The sequence below is a fragment of the Spinacia oleracea genome, chromosome 4, assembly GCF_020520425.1.
Source record: "Spinacia oleracea cultivar Varoflay chromosome 4, BTI_SOV_V1, whole genome shotgun sequence".
NCBI classification, from domain to species: domain Eukaryota; kingdom Viridiplantae; phylum Streptophyta; class Magnoliopsida; order Caryophyllales; family Amaranthaceae; genus Spinacia; species Spinacia oleracea.
The window spans coordinates 135,113,922-135,134,842 of record NC_079490.1 but is presented as its reverse complement, the minus strand read 5'-3'; the positions used below and the strand labels follow the sequence as shown (position 1 = coordinate 135,134,842).

The 20,921-nt window shown below is 37.1% G+C and overlaps 2 protein-coding genes across 2 annotated transcripts; both read left to right on the top strand.

The window, feature by feature from the left end:
- The first annotated feature begins 206 nt into the window (after nucleotides 1-206).
- LOC110806075 (F-box protein CPR1-like) lies at nucleotides 207-4,499 on the top strand. Its single transcript, XM_056843886.1, has 3 exons — nucleotides 207-1,542; nucleotides 2,132-2,231; nucleotides 4,278-4,499. The coding sequence occupies exons 1-2, from the start codon at nucleotides 347-349 to the stop codon at nucleotides 2,178-2,180; spliced, it is 1,245 nt and encodes a 414-aa protein (XP_056699864.1). The 5' UTR covers nucleotides 207-346; the 3' UTR covers nucleotides 2,181-2,231; nucleotides 4,278-4,499.
- Nucleotides 4,500-12,873: 8,374 nt separating this feature from the next.
- On the top strand, nucleotides 12,874-16,367 carry LOC110806074 (F-box protein CPR1-like). The gene is made up of 3 exons (XM_022011711.2): nucleotides 12,874-14,153; nucleotides 14,763-14,853; nucleotides 16,015-16,367. Exons 1-2 carry the CDS (start codon nucleotides 12,943-12,945, stop codon nucleotides 14,809-14,811), a joined length of 1,260 nt encoding a protein of 419 aa, XP_021867403.2. The 5' UTR covers nucleotides 12,874-12,942; the 3' UTR covers nucleotides 14,812-14,853; nucleotides 16,015-16,367.
- The last annotated feature ends 4,554 nt before the right edge of the window (nucleotides 16,368-20,921 follow it).

The following is a 20,921-nucleotide window of genomic DNA, read 5'->3' as shown; positions in this document are numbered from 1 at the left end:
GTTGACAGTATTATGCTTTTATAAATTCTCATTGCCAACAAAATTTTTGCCACTTTCTCTAAAATAGCATTAGTAATCTATGTTAAAATAAATAAATATAACATAAATTACTAATATTATTTTAGAGAAAATGACAATTTTTATTAACAATGAGAATTTGCATGAGAATTCCCAATTCAAAAAGTTACATCAAACATATCAATATATCATACATTCATACACAAAAGTCATCCCGAGTCCAGCCCGTAATTCAGGGAAAACCCCAAAATAAAAGGCTTTCTAAATCCTAGCGTTTGCTAAGACTCGCGACTCGCCTAAACCCCAGAGCAGCACAGTTTGAGCAAAAATGTCCGCACTTCCGACGGAGATTATCGCCGAAATTCTCTCAAGATTGCCGGTAAAACCACTCGTTCAACTCAAATGCGTCTGTAAATCATGGGAGTCTTTGATCAAATGCCCTAATTTCATCAAAATTCACATCAACCAAACCCTAATTTCCAACACCGATCGTCATCTCCTCGTGTCATCACAAGACTCATCTCTTCACTCTGCCGATCTCGACTTACACCCTAGCCACCTCTCTTTCTCGGAGCACAATCACCCGCTCAAACACCGTAAAGTTGTCAACATCTTGGGTTCCTGCAACGGCGTCATTTGCATCTCCGACGACTCCAAAAGCGACGTCTTCTTATACAATCCACTAACAAATTCAAATCGTAAGCTTCCCGCCAATATAACTCCAAACCTTAAAGAGGGTTCCATACTGTTTGGATTTGGGTACGACAGCAAGAGTGACGATTACAAAGTTTTGAGGTTGGTTCAAGGGTTTAAATTTGACAAGTCTTGCTGCAATGAAGCTCATGTTTATAGTCTCAACAACAATTCGTGGAAAGCTGTTCAAGGTATGCCACATTTCCCATTATATGGTGATATTCAAGGTGTTCTTGTTAATGATGCTCTGCATTACATTGTGATATCTGAGGAATTGAGTTTGCAGCAACGTTTGAAGATTGCTAGTTTCGATCTTTCAACCGAGAGGTTCTCGCTTATGAAATTCCCCCGTCATGATCATTACTTGAAGACTAACTGGGACCATTTGGAGTTTTATTTGAGGAATTTGGGTGGATATTTGTGTGTGGCTGTGAATTATCAAACTAATGCATATGCTCATACGCTACCTTCTTTTATTGATAATGAGTTGCGTAACAATATGCTATATCGTGCTGATATTTTGGTGATGAAGGAGTACGGTAACAAAGAGTCTTGGAACAAGTTATTTAGTACTTGCAAGATGAAGCTTTTTCCAAGTTGTCTATCTATTAAGCCTGTTGTTTACTCTAAAGATGGGCAGAAAATTCTGCTGGATATAGACAGTTATCAGGTTGGTTGGTATGATTCGGTGTCCCGGAAATTTGAGAAACTCAAAGCTCATGAGCTACCAAATATGGTGCATCCTGATAGTGTCATTTTCGTGGCCAGCCTTGTATCTCTTGAAGATAAGTTGCATGCTAAGAGAGGTTCCTTGCCGAAGAACAACAAGAGGTAAACATATTTTTCAGTTATCTTGAGTGCTTATCTCTGCTGCCAAATTCAAATTCATGCTTTCCCTTAAAATGTGGTTCTGTGTCTTATAATTTTCAGCTATCTTAAGTTTTCCGTAAGTTTATTCTTTGTTGTTCTGTGTCTTGTTTCGTTCGAAATTGCTCTAGCAAGCTGATCGAAAGTCATAACACCATGTTAGAATATAATCATGTTGCATCTAGACTACTGTTAATAGCACTATAAGTTTTTTTATCAGTATTTCCTTAGTCTTACCAAAGCAGAGTATTTTATTTTCTGAATGTTTCTTCAAGTTTAATCCTATAAATGATTTAATCTAGCATATATCCAGGTGCTGTTAATTTTGATTCTTAACGTTATTTGAGTTTTTAACTTCTATGAAGTAATATATTTGTATTTTGCTGGGTAACATCATCTTCAACCAACTTTTGAATTTAGATGATTCATATTTAGTGACTTTGCATTTATTAGTAAGAATTGTTATGATGAGTTTATGACCATGGAAGGATCATATCTTAATGCAACAGATCGAGGTAGTACACAGTGTATAACTCTTCTTTCTTGTCTGCAGTAAAGAGTCGGCTAATTTTCTTTCTGCGGGTTTCAAGCTTAAGCTATGAGCCTATAACCTAATAGAAGATACTACTGCTGGGATTTCAGAACTATGCGATGTAAGTATGAAAGTCGTCTTGCATTGATCTAACATTTCTGTTTGCACTACCAAGTTTAGTTCCTTCCTTCTTTCTTTTGTGTACAGATTTTAGTGCTAATAATTTAACATACAAAGTAGCTCTGCTGTACCCTTACTTCAAAATGAACCATTGTCAAACTCTTGTCCTGACATTGATTGAACAGAAAATTTTCATCCTTGTTTACACATTATAAATAAGAGAAGATGAATTTAATTTTGACAAACAATAAGTTTTTGTCTGAAAATGTAGAGTTTAAAAGTTGAACCGTCAAACTTGGGAACTTGGAATATCGAATTATGCTTAGTTTGACTTCCACAAGAGCAGAATGAACTTTTTCTTCCTCAAAAATTATGTTCTTGACTCTTCTTTTTAAAGCAGCAGCAGGATGAGGACAGAACCTCTGAAGTCTGAACCAGTATTGGGAGGGAAGTGAGAAATGGAAAATAGTTCAGTGTCTAATGCTACTTTAGAATGCAGAGGCTTTGTATCTAGTTCTTGTTCAAACAATGCATACTATGTCCAAATTGGTTTAATAATCAAAGTGATTTGTGAATGAGAAATCCCTTTTATGCATGTTCAGATGCATCTTCTTAGAATTTCCTATGGTTCAAAACTTCGATATCGATCTATGCTCCCGGGCCTTCCGGCTTCTGTGCAAGTGACAGACACAGAACCAATTAGATCCTTTCATTGGGTGCGTTTTATTGCACTATAAATTTCAGCAAGTGTTTCTTCTACAAACCAGTCCTTATTAGGAGAAAGCGAAATAGGATCCTGCAATTGACAGATGGGGTAGGCAACACCGTTGACTCTCCTGACGAAACTCGGGATCATATAACCTCTTTCTTGAAAAACCTCTTCTCTACTAATAAATCTGAAGTACTGAAGGTGGATAGCATAGCCTCCCCTGATTTCCCCCAATCTCTGTAGCTATTATCTCCTCTGAACTTGTGGGCTTTGTCCCAGATAAAAATTGATTGTTTCATCTCTTCTATTTTCAGTTATGGTGTTCCGCCTCAGGGTCTGAGACTAATATTGCATTGATCTCTCTGTCAATTCTTTGCAAGAATTTGCAGTGGCATGATTAAGGCTCCGTTTGGTATGGTGTAAAATATTTTCAAGGAAAATAATTTTCTCATTTTCAATCATTATACATTGTTTGGTTGGGCAAGGGATGGAAAATAATTTTTTATAACTCCCTCAAAGGTGGAAAAACCTTTTCCATTTCAAAAGGAGGGAAACCACTTTTCCTCCTTTCCCTCTCCTTTCTTCCCCTCAATCTTATCTTCTCCCATTTTCTTTTAAGGAACCAAACAAAGGAAAACTAGGTTGGAATTGTGTTTTCCCTTGAAAAATGTTTTCCGTGGAAATTCATTTTACAATGAAAACGTTTTACACCAAGCCAAACGGAGCCTAAAGCCTCACGTGAATTCTCTCATCCTCTGAATCAAAATGTTTCTGCTAGACTTTTGAAAGAGAGAAATACCTGCAACTCTGCAAGCCAAACCTGTGTCATTCATCCTTGTTAATATGAGTATTGCAGATTGCTAACACTTTATGTGTTCCAAGGAATTTCCATTCCCCAAAAAACCAAAAGCCAAGAAGAGAACATAACTGATTTGGGAGGGAAATGTTATTAATCAGTCTTTTGTGAATGGAAATGTTCCCTTAAACGCACTTGGTTTGTTAGTGACAGACTTGCAGCATATTAATATTTACACAACCTGTTCATTTGCAACTTTTTAGAACTTTCTATATTCAAAACATTGTCATTAATCATTTAGGCTACTGGCTTGTCTGCAAGTTGCACTTGCACTTGCACTTGCACTAATAAGCTACAGAACACCACTGAATCAATAAGATCCTTACCTAGAGTGGGTTCTATTGCACTATAAATGTCAGGCAGTTTATGCCTTCTTGTTCATCTAAGTGTGCATTATTATCTTAAAATGGCATTATAGAATTCTCTGCCGTACTGGATACACATTCTAACTGGTCTGCTTGCCTTCCATAACTTTCCTGTAGGCTGAAGAAGTACATGAAGGTGTTCGAGATGATACATTGATCAAATTTGAGATGCAAAGATGAAGTGAGATAGTTCCGCTTACTCAACATAAACTGTTGTTTTTTGGTTGCATTTGCAAAAACTGAATAGGTAATTGACTAATTGATCGTTTGTATCTTAAGTGCACTTTCTTCAAGTAGTTTGCTTTTGGATTTTCTAAAGTATCATGGAGATTTTTTTCAGTGGAAGGTACAAGATATACGTATCTAATAGCCAACCATAACAATGTCATTGTAACCAAATTCAACAATACGAAATATGATGAAGTCTAACAAAACACGATGTTTCAATTGCAGTGATCCAAACACTAGACTTCCCATCAAAAAAAAAAACAAAAACATTAGACTTAGTTGTGTGTTGGATGGGAAATCGTATTCATGCCTTTACTATCCTTGTTCTTTTCGGCAATCTTCATTGTAATGTTAACCTTCATCTCAAAAAGATTATTACTCCAATTTGGAGTATTTGATCAGAAGACCCGTAATAACCTCATATTTAGACAAACTCACATCAATCAATACCTAGTATTTAAAAAGCAAAATCGGCTCCATTTGAAGGACATGTAAGCAACATCATTTTGAACACACGTGGCGGACACATAACCATCACCACTTAGAAGAAACGTGGCCAAGAATACATAATCAATTCTTTATTTAATACATAATAAGTCAAATCACCATTTCATCCTCCCCTTAATTTCCAATTTTAGGTTTATCGTTTAGAGCAATTTAATTAGAGACATTGATTAATACATTGGAGGTTATGGTGAATCAAGAATGAGAAACGTTTCAGATGCTTATAATTCTCGGGTTAATGAATTTGACTATTTGTTAAACCTACATGTTTACAATTTTTTATAGACCGATATTCCTCCCTAACTTATTTTGCTAAATTTATTTATTCTGAAGAATTTTACAATTTTTCTATAGGCGGGTGGAAGTTAAAATTATGTTATGAACTTCTAATTCATGCCCACCCCATTGTTTTCTGGAAAAAAATTTCTTCTAATGAGATTGGTATTAGTTAATGTTAACATTATATTCATTTTTTAGCCCATTTAAATCAATTGTGCATTTTCTTTGCATCCCGTTGCCTGACTTGCCTCAATCATCATCATATTTCAAGTTCTTTTACAAACGACTTAAAAAACCGACAACATAGATGCATTTAATTTTTGAAATCTGTATGACATCTACTACTACCACACCTCTAACTCTGTAAGCATAATTTCGAGTTTTAAAAAAATGGTTTAGTCTTTGATGTTTTCCAGAATTTTGACATATCACGTCTGATTAGTTTGATCAACAACTCTTAATTCTTAGGTTATTTTTCTTTTTGGTAGTTTTCTTGATTGTGATGCAAAGGATAGGGTGCGAAACTTCATGTATACTTGGCAATTGAAAAAAAGTTTTTTAATCCAACAAACAACAATCGTGAATTTCTTAGCATATTGAAGATTTGTGGATTCTTTGGTTTAATCCAAAGAATACATATGCTTAGCTTAGTTACTCCGTACTATCATATTTCTCTTATTCGCATTTTTTAAAAAAACCCCTTGGATAAAAGCTATACTCCTAAACTAAGAATGTATTTGTGGTCTTGTGGGAGGTCATAATATATTCCATAAAAGTAATTCTTCCACCCAATATATCTTGAAAATTTTAGTTTGTTTACGTACTATCAAAATTATTAATGAAAGTTTTTAGTAAAGTATTGTAATTTATACCTTTATCATTTTGGTATGTCAATTTACCATTTTTTTAATTGAGTTTCCTAAAATATAGCTCGTGCGTAGAACGAGTCAAAGGCTAGTTTCTTTTATGAATACTTATACTAGAGTTTTAATTTTTTTTAATGAATGAGACATCCATACTTGTTTTGATTCGTTGGATGATACTCCCTCCGTCTTTTAATATTCATCCATCTTTCCTTATAAAGGCATTCCTTAATAATCGCCTCGTTTCTATAAATGACATAGTTTTTGCTAATATTATATTATTTTCTCTCACTTAATCATGAACCCACATATATTTTTATTTCCTTAAAAAACATTATAAAATTCAACCCCCGCCCCTTTATTTGACACATTCTCACTAACTATATTAAAAAATACTCCACTGTCAACTACCACATAATAAATTAATAAAGTCAACTAAGTTACCTAAAATTTTGTGTTGATCAAACCGGGACGAGTATTAAGGGACATAGGGAGTAGTAACTAGCACCATCCGAGTTACATGGTCAACCCCGAACCGTGGTTCCGTTAAAATTAATTTTGACGGTTCTGTTTGCAACAACTCTGGATCAGTCGGTGTCGTAATTAGTGATAGTCTAGGTAACAATACCGTAGCCGTACATGCAATTTCAACAAAGCGTCTCAGACTCTTGCAGAAGAAATTGCTCCGCGCAACAACATTTTGTTAGCTATTCAACATATTTTTCGTCATACTTTTCATTGAAGGTGATCACTTATTAATTATTAATCTTTTGCAGTATAAAGTAAATTGTCATCTGGATATATTTGCTAATGGATGTTGTAAAACATTTGTTGACTCACTTTAGAAGTTATTTCTCGTCATGTATTTCGGGAAGCCAATCGAGCAGCTAATTATGTTGTCTGGTCATCAAATTCACAGACACCAAAATATTAAATATTACATAGACAATTTCGTTATTTTGTTTTTTAATAAGTTAGAGTACATTTTTGATAGAAGACTATCCTATTTTTGATTTTTTGAGTTAATAGACCACCCCTTTTGATTTTTTGACGGGACTAGACCCTTAAACTATAGGGAGAATCGTAACCACAAAGTGTGCGAACCCAAGTTCAAAGTTAAAAGGTCACCCCTTCACTTTTCTAAGTGTTAAGGCCTTATTTGTTTGGACTTAATTTTAGTTTACTTTAATTCAGTTCAGTATAGTTCATTTCAGTTAAGCTTTCCTTCACTTCAGTTCACTTCGGTTTAAAAGAATAATATTGTGTTCATCTTTTTTTATTGATCTTATTTTATTATTTTGTTTATTATTATTGATGTTAAATATTACTATTAATTATATTGTAATGATATGTTTATATTGTTGTTATTATTATAAATCAAATGTTAACAAAGTCAAATATTGTACAAATAGTTAGTGGGAAGCCGAGATACAATCTGGGCCCCTACTCCTCTGGCTATAGTAAAACCTATCCTGGTGAAAATATTATTATTATTATTACTGTATTATTATTATAAATTATTATTACTATTACTATTGTTGTATTATATATTATTATTATTATTGTTTTTTTATTTATTTATTATTATGATTATAAAAAAGAAGCGATTACACAAAGTTGAATGGGAGCCTAGCCACTAATTGGGCTCCGACACCCTTATTCAAAGCAAAACACAATCGATGAAAAAAGAAAGAACGAATGTTAGCAGTAGGCGTGTTGTTTTGGTAAATTTACTATTTTATTTCAATAACCAAAGCAGAAACCAGTAAGATGCAAGAGAAATACAAAAGGAAAAGCTTACAATTTAAAGAGGACAAGCCTTCTAGAAAGGCTCCCCCTTACCTAGATTGAAACAATCTAAAGCCAAAGACTAATGTAATCTAGAAGCTATACCGCAGAGCTTTTTCGCACTAAAACACTTAATTCAAATAATGTACGGAGTATTGAATCTGCATTACATCTTGCTTCTAACTTGTGAAAAATCTGTGATTTCTTTCCTTGGAGAGAAGGTAAACTGAAACAACTAGAGCCAGTGTATATAATTGATGCAGACTTGCATTCTTAGTTTCTTACCGAAGTCAGTATTTGCCTTCTGAAGTTGATATTAATTGCCAGCTTCCAGGTTGTCTTCCCAGACTAATCCAAGTTCATATTAGAACTAAAAGGACATTCAAAGAGAAAATGGTCCAAAGTTTCACAATTCTTCTAGCATAACACTCAGTCACTCACCTATCAGCACTTTGTATTCCAAACTTGCTTAACCTGTCACATGTGGGAAATCTCCCCAAAATAGAAAGCCAAAAAATAAAAATGTTTTTAGGAGGTGCGGGAGTATTGCATAAAAACTTCCTCCAAGGAAACTATAGAGTATTCCCTTTCAATTCCTTATAAACCTTCTGTATCATAAAACTTGAATTCTGAAGATTTTCAATGCCAGGACCATTCAACCATTGTCTAGCATTGAAAATTTTCTTGTGTAGCCTAACTCAACTTACTGTCTGTTCTAGGATTGGCCCTTGGCCATTTGATGACTGGATACATGATTGATTGATTTCAATTGGAAGTAACCGAGAAAAAATTAGCTTAGTACGTAGTAATAATTTGGTAGCGACAATATGTGTACGTAGTACGTTTTTCAAATCTAACATGTTCGTATATTTTTGGTATTTTCGACAGGCCGGTAAGGTTAAGCAATTATAAGTTGCAATATGTCAAGCTGTACTTTTGGTCTATGACTATGTAACACTTGTATTGTAAATCTGTAAGCAATGCTAATGGATGCTAATGTACAATAGATTACGACTTATCGTTGTTTCTCGTGTTTAATCTAGTTATTAGTGTTTAATTGTTCTGTCTGATATATTTTTTGTTAAGTACGGTGTCAGTAGAAAATTGTGGTGGAAACTTGTACGTTCTTCACTCTGCTGCAAGCCTACATCAATCCTTGAAACACAGTAATTAGTTAATTACGTATTAAGCTACTCCTATTATTCCTGGATGTAGCCTGTAGGGACTCTAGCGAGTTGTATGCTATCACTGCTATTCTTTTTATAAAAAAAAAATTGACATTGCTATGTACTAGTTTGAAAGGCTTGTTGGAATTGATCTGCTACTATAGATAAGCTAAGAATAAAATTGTTTGCAGATGATAGCCTCGTGTTCATTAGGGCTTGTGAAGCGGGGGCAAGCGCTATAATAGGACAACCCTGTGGGAGGCAAAAATACCACCCACTGCTAGCTTCATGTGGCGCTCCATCATGTTGGCTCGTGAGCTAGTCAAGAATGGTCACACTAGGTGATTGGCAATGGTAGAACGGTGAGGTTTTGGAAGGATAGGTGGCTACCAAATCTCCTTGGAGGTCGAATTAGCACTATGGCCCATATGAATGTGGATGCGAATGAGTGTGTAGCAGCTTGGTGGAATGGGGAGCACTACAAGAAAAAACGTGATTTTGCGACTGAAAACGTAGTCGCAAAATCACAAATTTCGGTCGCAAAAATGGGATTGCGACTGAGGCGACAAAATTTTTGGTCGTCGCAAAAAGCCTCGTCGCAATTCCATTTTCGCGACTTTTTTTTATGTCGTCGCAATATTGCGACGGCCTTACGACCATTTTTTGCGACTGAATATCAAATTTTTGCGACTGCTTAAATTCCGTCGTAAAGTTTTGGAGGGTGATGGATGGCATTTGGAGGGATTGATCTCACATCTTGGGGTGCACGAACAGGAAGCTATCAAGACGATGAGGGTAGCAAGAAGTGAGCAGCCTGACATTCTGTGCAGGGACTACACAAGGAATGACAATTTCACGGTATTTAGTGCATATCACCATGAAGTACAATGCAGGGAGCATAATGCCAGTACTTCGAACCCAGCTAGCTACATCACAGTGGCTATGGCATAAGGTATGGAAAGCGGTGGTACCCCAGAAAGTCAAGAATCTCATGTATAGAGCAATGAAGGAGGGCTTGCATGCCCACTATGGATAAACTAGCAAGGAGAGACATGCTACTTGATAGTAGGTGCCCTAGATGTGGAGAAGAAACGGAAACTGTCACCCACTTGTTTCTGCTATGTCGTGAGAGTAAGGTACTGTGGAGGATGTCCCCTACCCGTATAGAGCTTGCTTCGTGGAGGGCAGCTTTATGAGTTGGTGTGAGATGTATGCCAAGAGGTGCAAGGTGGAGAATGCGTGGGAAGTAATTATGCTGATAACATGGGAAGTGTGGAATGCTCGTAACAAGTGGGTTTTTGAAAAAGCACGGGAGGACCCGAGAGTGTCAATAGCAAGATCGAGAATGCTATTAGGGGAGTACGCAGCAGCAGTGGCAATAGAACCGGGTAATGTGGTGACCATGCCAGTTGGGCAACACTACCGGAGACCACCCCTCTATGGGTCTTACAAAATTAATACTGGTGACGTTGTTATGTTCTGAGAGCGGTAAGGTGAGACTAGGTATGGTGGTTAGGGATCATGTTGGTGACGTTGTTATGTCTGCAGGAAAGAGGTTGGATGCTAGCATGACTATCTTGCAGGCAGAGGCTGAAGCTGCAATGTTTGGGCTTAGATATGCCTTCGACGCTGACTTCAGATCAGTTGAATTATATTCGAAAGTGACTGCTTGGTGCTGGTTAAACTGCTGCAGGCCAAGGACATGGTATATTCGACTTCCCAAATTCTGGTTAATGATATTTGCTATTATGCTTCCTCGTTGGTTCAGTGTAATTTCTGCTTTGCTAAGAGAACTTGTAATGTAGTGGCTCACTCTATGGCAAAGGCTTCCCTCATGTTTGAGGAGGTCTTAATTTGGATGGAGGATTGTCCCCAGAGATCCAACCTCCTATTGTAGCAGATAAATCATTGATTGAGTAATAATATTGCTACAATTTTACTGTCAAAAAAAGAATAAAATTGAACTATGTAAGGATTTGGGTTGATTGTTAACATACATACAATTTTAATAATTTGGATAGTTCAGTGCCAAATTTTGCTTGTAGTTTTCTATTTTTTAGAAAATTAAAAAAAAAAAAAAAAAAAAGTAGTTTTTAGTTTTCTGTTGTCGTTTTTCAAAATTTTATGAATATTAAAGAAATAATAATTTCCATCACAATGTATATGAACAGTGACGGATTATCAAGGGAGGCCATATGGGGCCTGACCCCTGGTACCGGCCCAATAAAAAAAAGTAAGTGAAGGCTGATTTTAGCACAAATAAACAGTTTTTTTGCTTTTTCCAAAACACAAATCACACTCCTCCCGTCCACCGTGAATCAATGATGATTCATATGCCATGACCCACTTTTGACTTTCCTATTTTTTCTAATATTTCCAAATTCCGAAAATACCTAGAATCCTAGTCTTCCCTTTCCTTTTCCTTTTTTTGTTAGTTACTCGTACTTTTCTTAATTTCTGCCATTGTTGCAGACTTGTTCATTTCCAGCCAAAAACATTTTCCTTAAAAATCATATCTACTTTATTCTTTTTAATTTTCCTCTGTTTATATACTACCTCCGTTCCTAAATGATCTTTACGCTTACTATTTGCACGGTAATTAAGGAATTTGGTGAATATGTGATGGTGGGGTAGCAAATGGGAAAATGAGAGGCTACAAATTGTCCAACAATGTGAGTGGATGAAAATCAATATTAAAGTATTGTGAGTGGATAATTTATGGTGGGCCAAATGAGAGCAAAAATGGAATAAAGTAGAGTGTAAAGAACTTTCAGGAACGGACTAAAACGGAAAGCGTAAAGAACTTTTAGGAACAGAGGTAGTACATGTTTATATATGGAAAAAATTATAGGATTATGGAATATGACATTATTATATAATTTTGGTAATATTTTAGTCAAATCGTCATATCAATAATAGGAAATATTCTTACTCAGTCAAATTATCATATTAAGTATACCAAAAATTTTGGTCAAATCATCATGTTAAACATATAAAATATATAATAAGTAGTAGGGCGAAACTTGTTTATTATATTGATAAAATGAGTATGTTCGAGATTTATTAATTACGCAATAAATTTAAGGGATAAACACGTCGGTTAAATATTTTATTAATAAGATGGTCAAATAATAATTTTCAAATATCCATGCGGTGCGTGTACGAGACTTAATCTAATTCAGTATAAGATTGTGATACTTATTATTTCTATGGCTTATGTTTCTTGTTTTACCTACTATATTTTTTGTTTAAAATATTTATTAAATATTACCCTAGTGTATACTTTTATTTATATCATGTTCAGTTTTCATCGGCCCCCGAATGAAAATCTTTCAAGATCCGCCACTGTATATGAATAATTAAAGAACAGTATAAAATAATTGAAACTAGAGTGATTCAAATTGAGAAAGTCCATGAAAAGTAAATACACACTTCAAACCACAAATTTAGCTTTAGGCTGCGTTTGATTTGACGTAAAACACTTTTCAATGAAAATTTCAAATTAGTTTTACTTTATTTGATTCCTTATCGAAAAATTAATAGAAATAAATGGGATAACATGAAAGAAGATTGATGGGAAGGAAGAAGAGGGTAAGAAAGAGATGTAAAAAGTGATTTCTCTTTCTTTTAAATGTCCATATTTGAGGATTTTTGGAAAACTTCTTATTATTTTTCATGAAAATATTTTATTCCAAATCAAATAGAGTCTTACTCTATACCGATTTAAGTGAAGATATCACAAAACCTACTCGTACGTCGTACGGTCGTACCTAATGAGTCAATGACCGAAACATCTATTGTCCTAAATCCAATCCGACCCATCAACCAAGTGTCCAAGTCTAACCTAAGTAACGAATTACGGAGTAATAAAAAAAAGGAGGGGAAATGACAAACGAATAAACTGCCGCTTTCATTTTCAAACCCTAGGAAACATCTATTCTTCGAGCAACAACAATGGCGATCCTCCCAACTGAGATAATCACTGAAATCCTCTCTCGGTTGCCGGTAAAATCACTTCTCGACTTGATATTCGTCTGCAAATCATGGTACTCCTTAATCAAATCTCCTAATTTCGTTAAACTTCATCTCAATCAAACGCTAATTTCCAATTCCGATCGTTATCTCCTCCTTTCTTACTCTTCTGTTAATTCTTCTGATGAAGAAAACCTCCATAATCATCTCGATTTCTCGGATATCGACCTCAACCATAATCACTTGGTATTCTGGGACCTCGACCACCCTCTCAAACACCATGAAGTCAACTTGATTGGTTCTTGCAACGGAGTTGTTTGTATCTCTGATAAATCGAATACCGATTTCTTCTTGTTTAATCCCCTGACGAAATCCCAACGTAAACTCCCACCCAATAATATTGGTCCAAATCCTTTGAATAACGAGACCTTGGTGTTCGGGTTTGGTTACGACAGTGAAAACGATGATTATAAGGTTTTGAGGTTAGTGCAGAACTGTTATTACACCGAGATTAACTACAGTAAGGCTGAAGTTTATAGTTTGAGGAACAATTCATGGAAATGTGTCGAAGGAATTCCATATTTTCTCTTGTTTTTGTGTCGTAATGGTATTTTTGTTAAAGAGGGTATACATTACATCGTGGTTACTAAGGAACTGCAAATGACATGCAAGTTGATTGCCTGTTTCGATTTTAAGACCGAGACTTATTCACTTATGGAATGCCCAGATTATGAGGATAAGCTGGGTGCGTGTTTGGATATGGGTGAGTTGGATGGGTGTTTGTGTTTGTTGGTTATGTATCGTACAATACTTCCTGTTGACCCTCCGGAGATTCCTGATGATAGAATTGATTTTCGAATGAATCGTGCTGATTTATGGGTGATGAAGAAATATGGTAAGAAAGAGTCTTGGGTTAGGTTGTTTAGCATTCGCCAACCGCAGAGTATTGGGATGTATCTACAGATTAGGACTATTGTTTACTCTAAAGATAGGGGGAGGATTTTGTTAGAGGTTGATCGTTTAGGGCTTGGTTGGTATGATTTGGAGACTCAAAGTTTTAATATGTTTAGGGGACTACGGGAAGCAACAATATCTTCGGGGGTTTTCGTAGGTAGCCTTGTATCTTTGGGGAATGACAAGCTGAAGTCAGAAGCTGGTACCATACCCTCAATGCCAAGGAATAACACAAGGAGGTAACAAAACCTTTTTAGCTATTAATTTGTTGCATGTATAGTTGCTTAATAAGTTCAAATGTATGAATTTGTTTTCTCATAAATGGTCTCTTGGGTCCTATACTAGTTGCTTAGTGTTCATGATATTAAATTATTTTCAAGTAAACGTTCTTGTGTTTTGTTTTGTTGGTTTGTGTTTGGAGGGAATACAGATAGGGAATTTACAAATGGTTCTGTATCGATTTTTATGCCTATAGTGATTTCATATCAATTGCTCTTTCTTGTGGCTGTACTCGTACATTGCTTCTCTTTTGTCACCCTTAGTAGAGCTTTTTATATTGTTGAATGTTCCTTTAATCTAAATCTTTTGATCTTATATTTCTGTTTTCTTGGTTTTTAAAACATTGTGCAATGTATGTTTCAGTTTGTGTCTCACTTTTTTTCTCCTATTTTTTTTATTCGTTTTCTAACAAATGGACGTTTCCTAATTTGCATCTGTAACTTGTAATCATCGATAGGATCTTATTAAAAAAAAATCTAATAAGTAATTGTCTATGAAAGCATTGATATTTGATACGGAGTAGTATTAGTAATGCACATTCTGAATTTCTTCCTTCTCTGTTTCTTCAGGAAACATGTGGATAATTTTCTTTCTACAGGATTCAAGCTCAAGCTATGACCTAATTGAGCTACCGCTTGGACTTAGTTCAGAATTGTGTATGTAAGTATGAAAGTCGTGCTACAGTGATCTAAAATTTCCGTTCTCATTAGCTTCTTTGATCCATCTCTGTTTGCATACATATATAGTATGAGACATCGTTGTTTGATGTTGTCTGAAAAGAAACAATCACGTCTTGTTTGATAAATCTTCAAGAAGATGCCTTCAAATTATATAAACACTATGTCCTTAGTTTGGAAAAAATACAGGACCAAGCATGAAGCATAAACCTTTTGTAAGCTTGATGTTAGAACTCTCATACTTGATGAGATTATGCCAAGTTCAAGCTACACAAGATTGCATGAACCCAAATACAAGCTTTCCACTCCATTTTTACCTTACAGTAATCCATTGCAAACTTTGAAAAGTATATGTATGAAAATAATACTTTTACAATCTCCAGGACAACCACTTTGTTCTGTTGTCAATTGTGTGTGTTTGTCATTTTTACTTGTTTTTATTAAATAAAAATTGCAATTTGGTATAAGCCACCGAGTTATCCATCCCATTCCCTCCTCTCTTGAAGGAAACAAAAAAAACAGAGAGAGAGTTCATGATAGTACAGACTGATTTACAGAGGAAAGTAAAGGCTGCAGGAAAAGTGTTAAATGTTAATTTACTGAAGAACGAGTTGAAAAGGTTTTGGTTTTATAGATCTCGTTTGAACGATGCTTATTATGTTCAAATAGTTCATTAATGAGAGTTGATTTGGTATGGGAAATTGCTGGTTTGAGGAAGCTCAATAGTTGTGATAATCTAGGAAAGTATATGTGTTGTTAGCTAAATAGCTAGTGAGGAGATTTAGAATTTTATTTTTGCATATAGTGTCTATACTGGAGCTCAGGGTGGTCTTAATATCAAGGTTTTGAGACACTTAGAATTTAGCAGCTCTGTTATTCAGGTTATTAGCCCATTGATTTTACTTGATTAGTATGCGGCAAAAAATACAAACGGTATTTTATTAGATTTTTTTGCCCCCCATAGTTTTTCCATGGATATGTTTTGCATTGCTCGTGCTGACATTAAATTGCTAGTCTCTGTGCAGTGTCTTGTTCGTTATACTTGTGTTTGTATTGTTATTTATTTTGGTCATTTTGCTTTGAAGATGGATGTTTAACTGTAAAAGGCTGAAACATTTTTGTTTTTTACTTTCTGTCCCTGAAGTGAGTCAATTAAGTGACATTGAGGCGGCCATTGGACCGAGGAGCACTGGATAGATGATTACAATATGACTGTTTGTTGGAGCTATTTACAATGCATCAACTTGTACTGCCTTGTATGGCCTCTGCATAACTTTACTGTTAGCAATTTCTGGTGTTATTCCCCCTTGATTTTGCTTGTGGTGCTCGGTATTTTTCTTTCTTTACGCTTGGTATGGTGAAAACTTTGATGCACAATGCATTTTACCTATTAGTGATCTTTTGAGTGAAATTCAACTTGAGCACGCAACCACTGTTAACTTGTTTCCTTGCTCAAGTGCTAGATATGATATAAATGCAAAATCCACATTTTACATGTGTTTTATTTCACAACCAAAACATGTGATATTGATATCAATATATAGCAGCATAATTAAGTTACAATTTGTGCTTGTGCATAAGGTTTGCACAATTCAAAACGTCTGCTTGCAAAAGAAACTAAAAGAAATTAAGCAACAAATATAAACAAAAACTACTCTGAAAAACCAAACAACATAAAAACATGGAGACAAAAAAATGCAGAAAGACAGAAATCGCAAAAGGGACGTATGTAATCATTCGACAATAATAAGGTAAACAAAATGCACCCTAAAAGGTTAAAAACCATTACTCAAAACTTCCTAGATCTTCCTTGCCTACTTGATCTGAAGCACTGATCTTTCACTTGAGAAGTGTATCTCACAGTTGAGGGATCTCTTTGAAAACATGAAAATTTTCTTACACAGCTCATATTGCTTCGCTCTTTATCATCGGACCCATAATAAGTACGGAGTAAAAGTAATATGGAAGTGCTCCAAAACAGCAGCATTATTCAAAATGTTTTGAATCAATTCAATCTCAAGCATAGGCTTCGACCCAGACAGTTTTTCTATCTTTAGCCTCTGGACACTGGACAGTGGCGGACCCAGGAATCACAGGGTGGTAGGCACTACCGACCCGTGTGACCATATACTAAGAAAACATACTTGTACGTACAAACTATAAAAATCATTAATATTAACTTGAAATATCCCTATATGGTACAAACTCATTTCTATTAACACCATCAACACTAGTTACCAAACAGACCGGTGGTACTATTTTGAAACTTTCCTTTTATAGAATTATTGATTTTTATACAAAGTAATTTTAAAAAAATATCAAATGTAACAACCATCAAGTAAATAACGATAGTTGGTTATTTATTTATTTTTCTTTTTCACTATTGTTTTGGTTGGGTAACGGTAAACAATGTAATATGGTGGTAAAATTAAGCGAAATAAATGCATGCATTTGTTTTGACAAAAAAACAGAGTACTTGAGTGTGAGGAGGGAGAAAAACTTTTTGACAAAACTACACTGGGTCCGCCTATGCCTCCGGAGGTTGCGTGCCTAACAAATAACAAACATTCAAACAACCTGGTAAATGTAAATGTAATGGCTCTTTACCCCAATACAGACTAGCAAAGTTAAAACACAGTTTAAGATGGATCAAATTACGGAAGATTGACAGGGAATCTTCATCATCGAATTTACTAAGATACTAGAAGAAATCCCTTGAAATAGTCTCAGTATCTTGCCACTGTAATCAACTAATCATCATCCTCTTCATTGTCATACAAATACAAATCATCCACATGGATTGCCAGTTGTCGTAAATTAGTCGGAGTAATTCACATTTTACCTTACAGTAGTCGAGTTCAGGAGCATCGATCACAAAACTGTTGCTCTTCTTATTATTGACAAAATATTACGACTCCTGTTCCGGGTATGGAACTGGGGGAGCCCTGCCTGGTGATGTTGTCCTGTCAGACAGAACGAACGTAAGCTAACCTCGGGGGTTTAACCGAGGAAACCCCCTCCGATGCCTAAGTCAGCAAATGAGATAATGCTCTAGAGAGAGAAAGTAGAGAGGGTTAAGAATTGTACTTGAATTGAACGTGTCCGCAAATGAATGGGGACGGCAGTATTTATAGGCGTACTATTCAGTACTTTGGCCTATTCAGATGTTGCCGCGTGTACGCTAGTGATGTAATTGTTGTTTGTCCTTTTGCTTAACGACGTATCTATGTTGTCGTCTAGCAGGTCGTTGCCCCGCAGACCTAAGGGTCTGCGCGGTTCTTGAGGACTTGCGGTACTTTCAATAGGTACTTCCTGCGGTTGCTTCGCTTGATCGGTCTTATCAGATGTCCGATGGTCTGCTGCGACATGGATGATCTGCTAGGTTACTTCTACTCCGTACAACTAGTCCCCAAGAGTAGGGCTGACTACTTGGAGTTAGGCCTGCTCTCTCCGGCCATAACCTGCGCAATTGGCTGTATGTATCTCTGTCCCCGTTTTTTTTTTTTTTTTTTTTTTTTTTTTTTTTTTTTTTTTTTTTAAACCGTCGTGGTTTGACTGTAGTAAATAAACGTTTGAAAGGAAAATAAACCGTCACGGTTTATTGCGCCCCACGTGTCCTTCATCCAGGTAGGTGACTCGAAGGGTCTTCAAATCTTGGCCGTTTATTTCTTCTTTTAAATATGGGTTTCAGTCACTTTCTTCTTCTCTCTCCTCTTTCTTACCTTCTTCATCTTCTTACTCTCTTCTAACTTCACTTCGCTTTGAACTCAATTTCACCATTTCCAGAGTGTTCTAACTCCAAGTTCCTTGCTTTCTTGTGTTTTCGTGCTATTCCGGTGATTGCGCATCCGTTGGTGGTGGCGTTTTCTTCTGAAATTGTCGAGGTTTTCTGGGTTCGCGTTTTTCTTCGAGGGTTTCTAGTCCGCCATTGTTGAACTTCTCTCTTCGCCCTTCTCTTGTCCAGGTAATTCTTTTGCTTTTTCCTTGTTGTTTTCTTTGGTTTTGCATGTACATTCAACTGTTTTAGTAGTTTCGGCGAATTTTTTGTGGTATGTGTACTTTGGGTGAAATGTGGGAGTGTTTGCGTTTTTGGCTTCGCCATTTCTGCGCTTTCTGGAGCTTTTCTTCTTCTTCTTCCTTCTCTTTTTTTTTTTTTTTTTTTATTATATGTATATTTTTTTGTCGTTTTGCTCTTTTTTCTCTGTCGTTTTGTATTCTGTGGTGCTTTTTTACTTTTTGCCTTGACTTTTCTCCTTCTACCCTTTGTTTATTCTTCTTTCTTTCTTCTTTTTTTCTTTCAGTCAACATGTCTGATACCTCTGATAGTGCCAACCCTAGTAGCCCTGGGTATATGACCGATTCCTCTGAGCCCTATACCCTTTCTTCCCCTTCCTCTGTTTCTTTGTCCTCTGATGAAGAAGCTAGAACAATAGCAGAGAATAGATCTAAAACTATGCACGATGTCATGCCTCGCTCTGAGCCTGCGGTGATATCCGTCTCCAGTGGTTCTTCCTCTGGAGGTGGATCTCCCGTTGCAGGCAGGGCTACGCCTGTTGAGTCAGGGCCTACTCCTGCTTGTCGTCAGCTTCTTAGAGAACTGCGCCATGAGCATTTGGCCAAGGCGGTTCGATTGAACCCTCCCCCTAATGCCCCTGTTGGGCTAGACATCCAACCCCTGGCAGAAGTAGCTTGGTTGGACAGTTTTGATCAACTAGACGAGCCTTTTATTGGGAGTATTGATGGGTCGTTGCATGTTTACCGCAGACGTTCTTCGATAGCAACTGGTTCTGGCAGTGCTTCCGGTGACGCAGAGCGTCATGTAGAAAATCCCATCCTCGAGGAGGTGGAGCATCTGCGTCCCTTTCCTCTGTATGTTGAGGAGGATGTGCCTGTTGGTCCGACCGATGAGTATCTGAGTCCTGAGGTTTCTTTTGGCCCCGTAAACGCTGCGCCAGACACGGATTGGCTTAAGGCAGCTCGCCAGCATGACTATCCCGGCGTTGGAAAGGAGCTTTATGCCTTTCCTCCTGGGTATGAGTTGGTCGTTCCCGCAGACGATGCCCGTATTACTGCTCCTCCTCCTGGTCATATTGGGCTGTACTCGTACCATTTGGATTTTGGTCTGCGCTTTCCCCTTGATCCAACCTTAGCCAAGTTTCTGAAGGCATTCAACGTCTGCTTGGCGCAGCTGCATCCTTTCGCTGTAAGGACTTTAATTTGCTACCTCTAGGTGGTGCGCTTCAAGGGTTTTCCTGAGACCCTTTCTCTGTGTAAACGGCTGCATTGTGTCCGAAGCAGCGATAATAAGGAAGGAAGTATTGGTTGGTTTACCACCTACACTGCTCGGGGCAAAATGACATGTTTGGGCAATCCCACTGGGCAGAGGGATTGGAAGGGTCGATTCTTCTGGCTTCGAGTTCCCGCTGACTTTCCTCTGCCTCGCACTTTTGTCTCTCCCAATGGCAAGATGGAGGGTGTGGAGGTTCTTGTTGGTCATAACTTGGAGGACGCTGCTTATGAGTGGTTTGACTCAGTAATTAAGCGCGACGCCAACGGGAAGGACATCGGCCGCGCCCCCAAGAATTGGCTGCCTCAGTCGATGTATATTCTGCGGAATGATGTTCTTTCCGCTATGCACTTGTGCAATACTCATCCTCACGGTACATTTCTTCTCTTTCTCTTTTTTTTTTATGTCACACTTTCTTGTGTTTCTTTGTCCTGCTAGGTCGCCAACACCTTGATATGAGCTCCCTGGGTTTAGCTGCTGATGGAACCCCCCCAAACTAATGAGCCAGCTGAAGATCCCGCCAACGCTTATCGTACTATAGCTGATGTTGTTGGCGGACGCAGAGCAAGCTCTCGACGCACTGTTCGAGGGGGGAGTTCTGCTGCTAGCCGTACTGCTAGAGGTGGGGGCTCTGTGGCTAACCGCACTAGCAGAGGGGGAGGCTCTGCAGGAATAGTTACTGGGGCGAGCACCTCGACGCCGCGTTCTGCCCCTGTTTCTCGGGCTGCCCCTTCTATATCTGCCTCTGCTTGACGTGGTCAGAC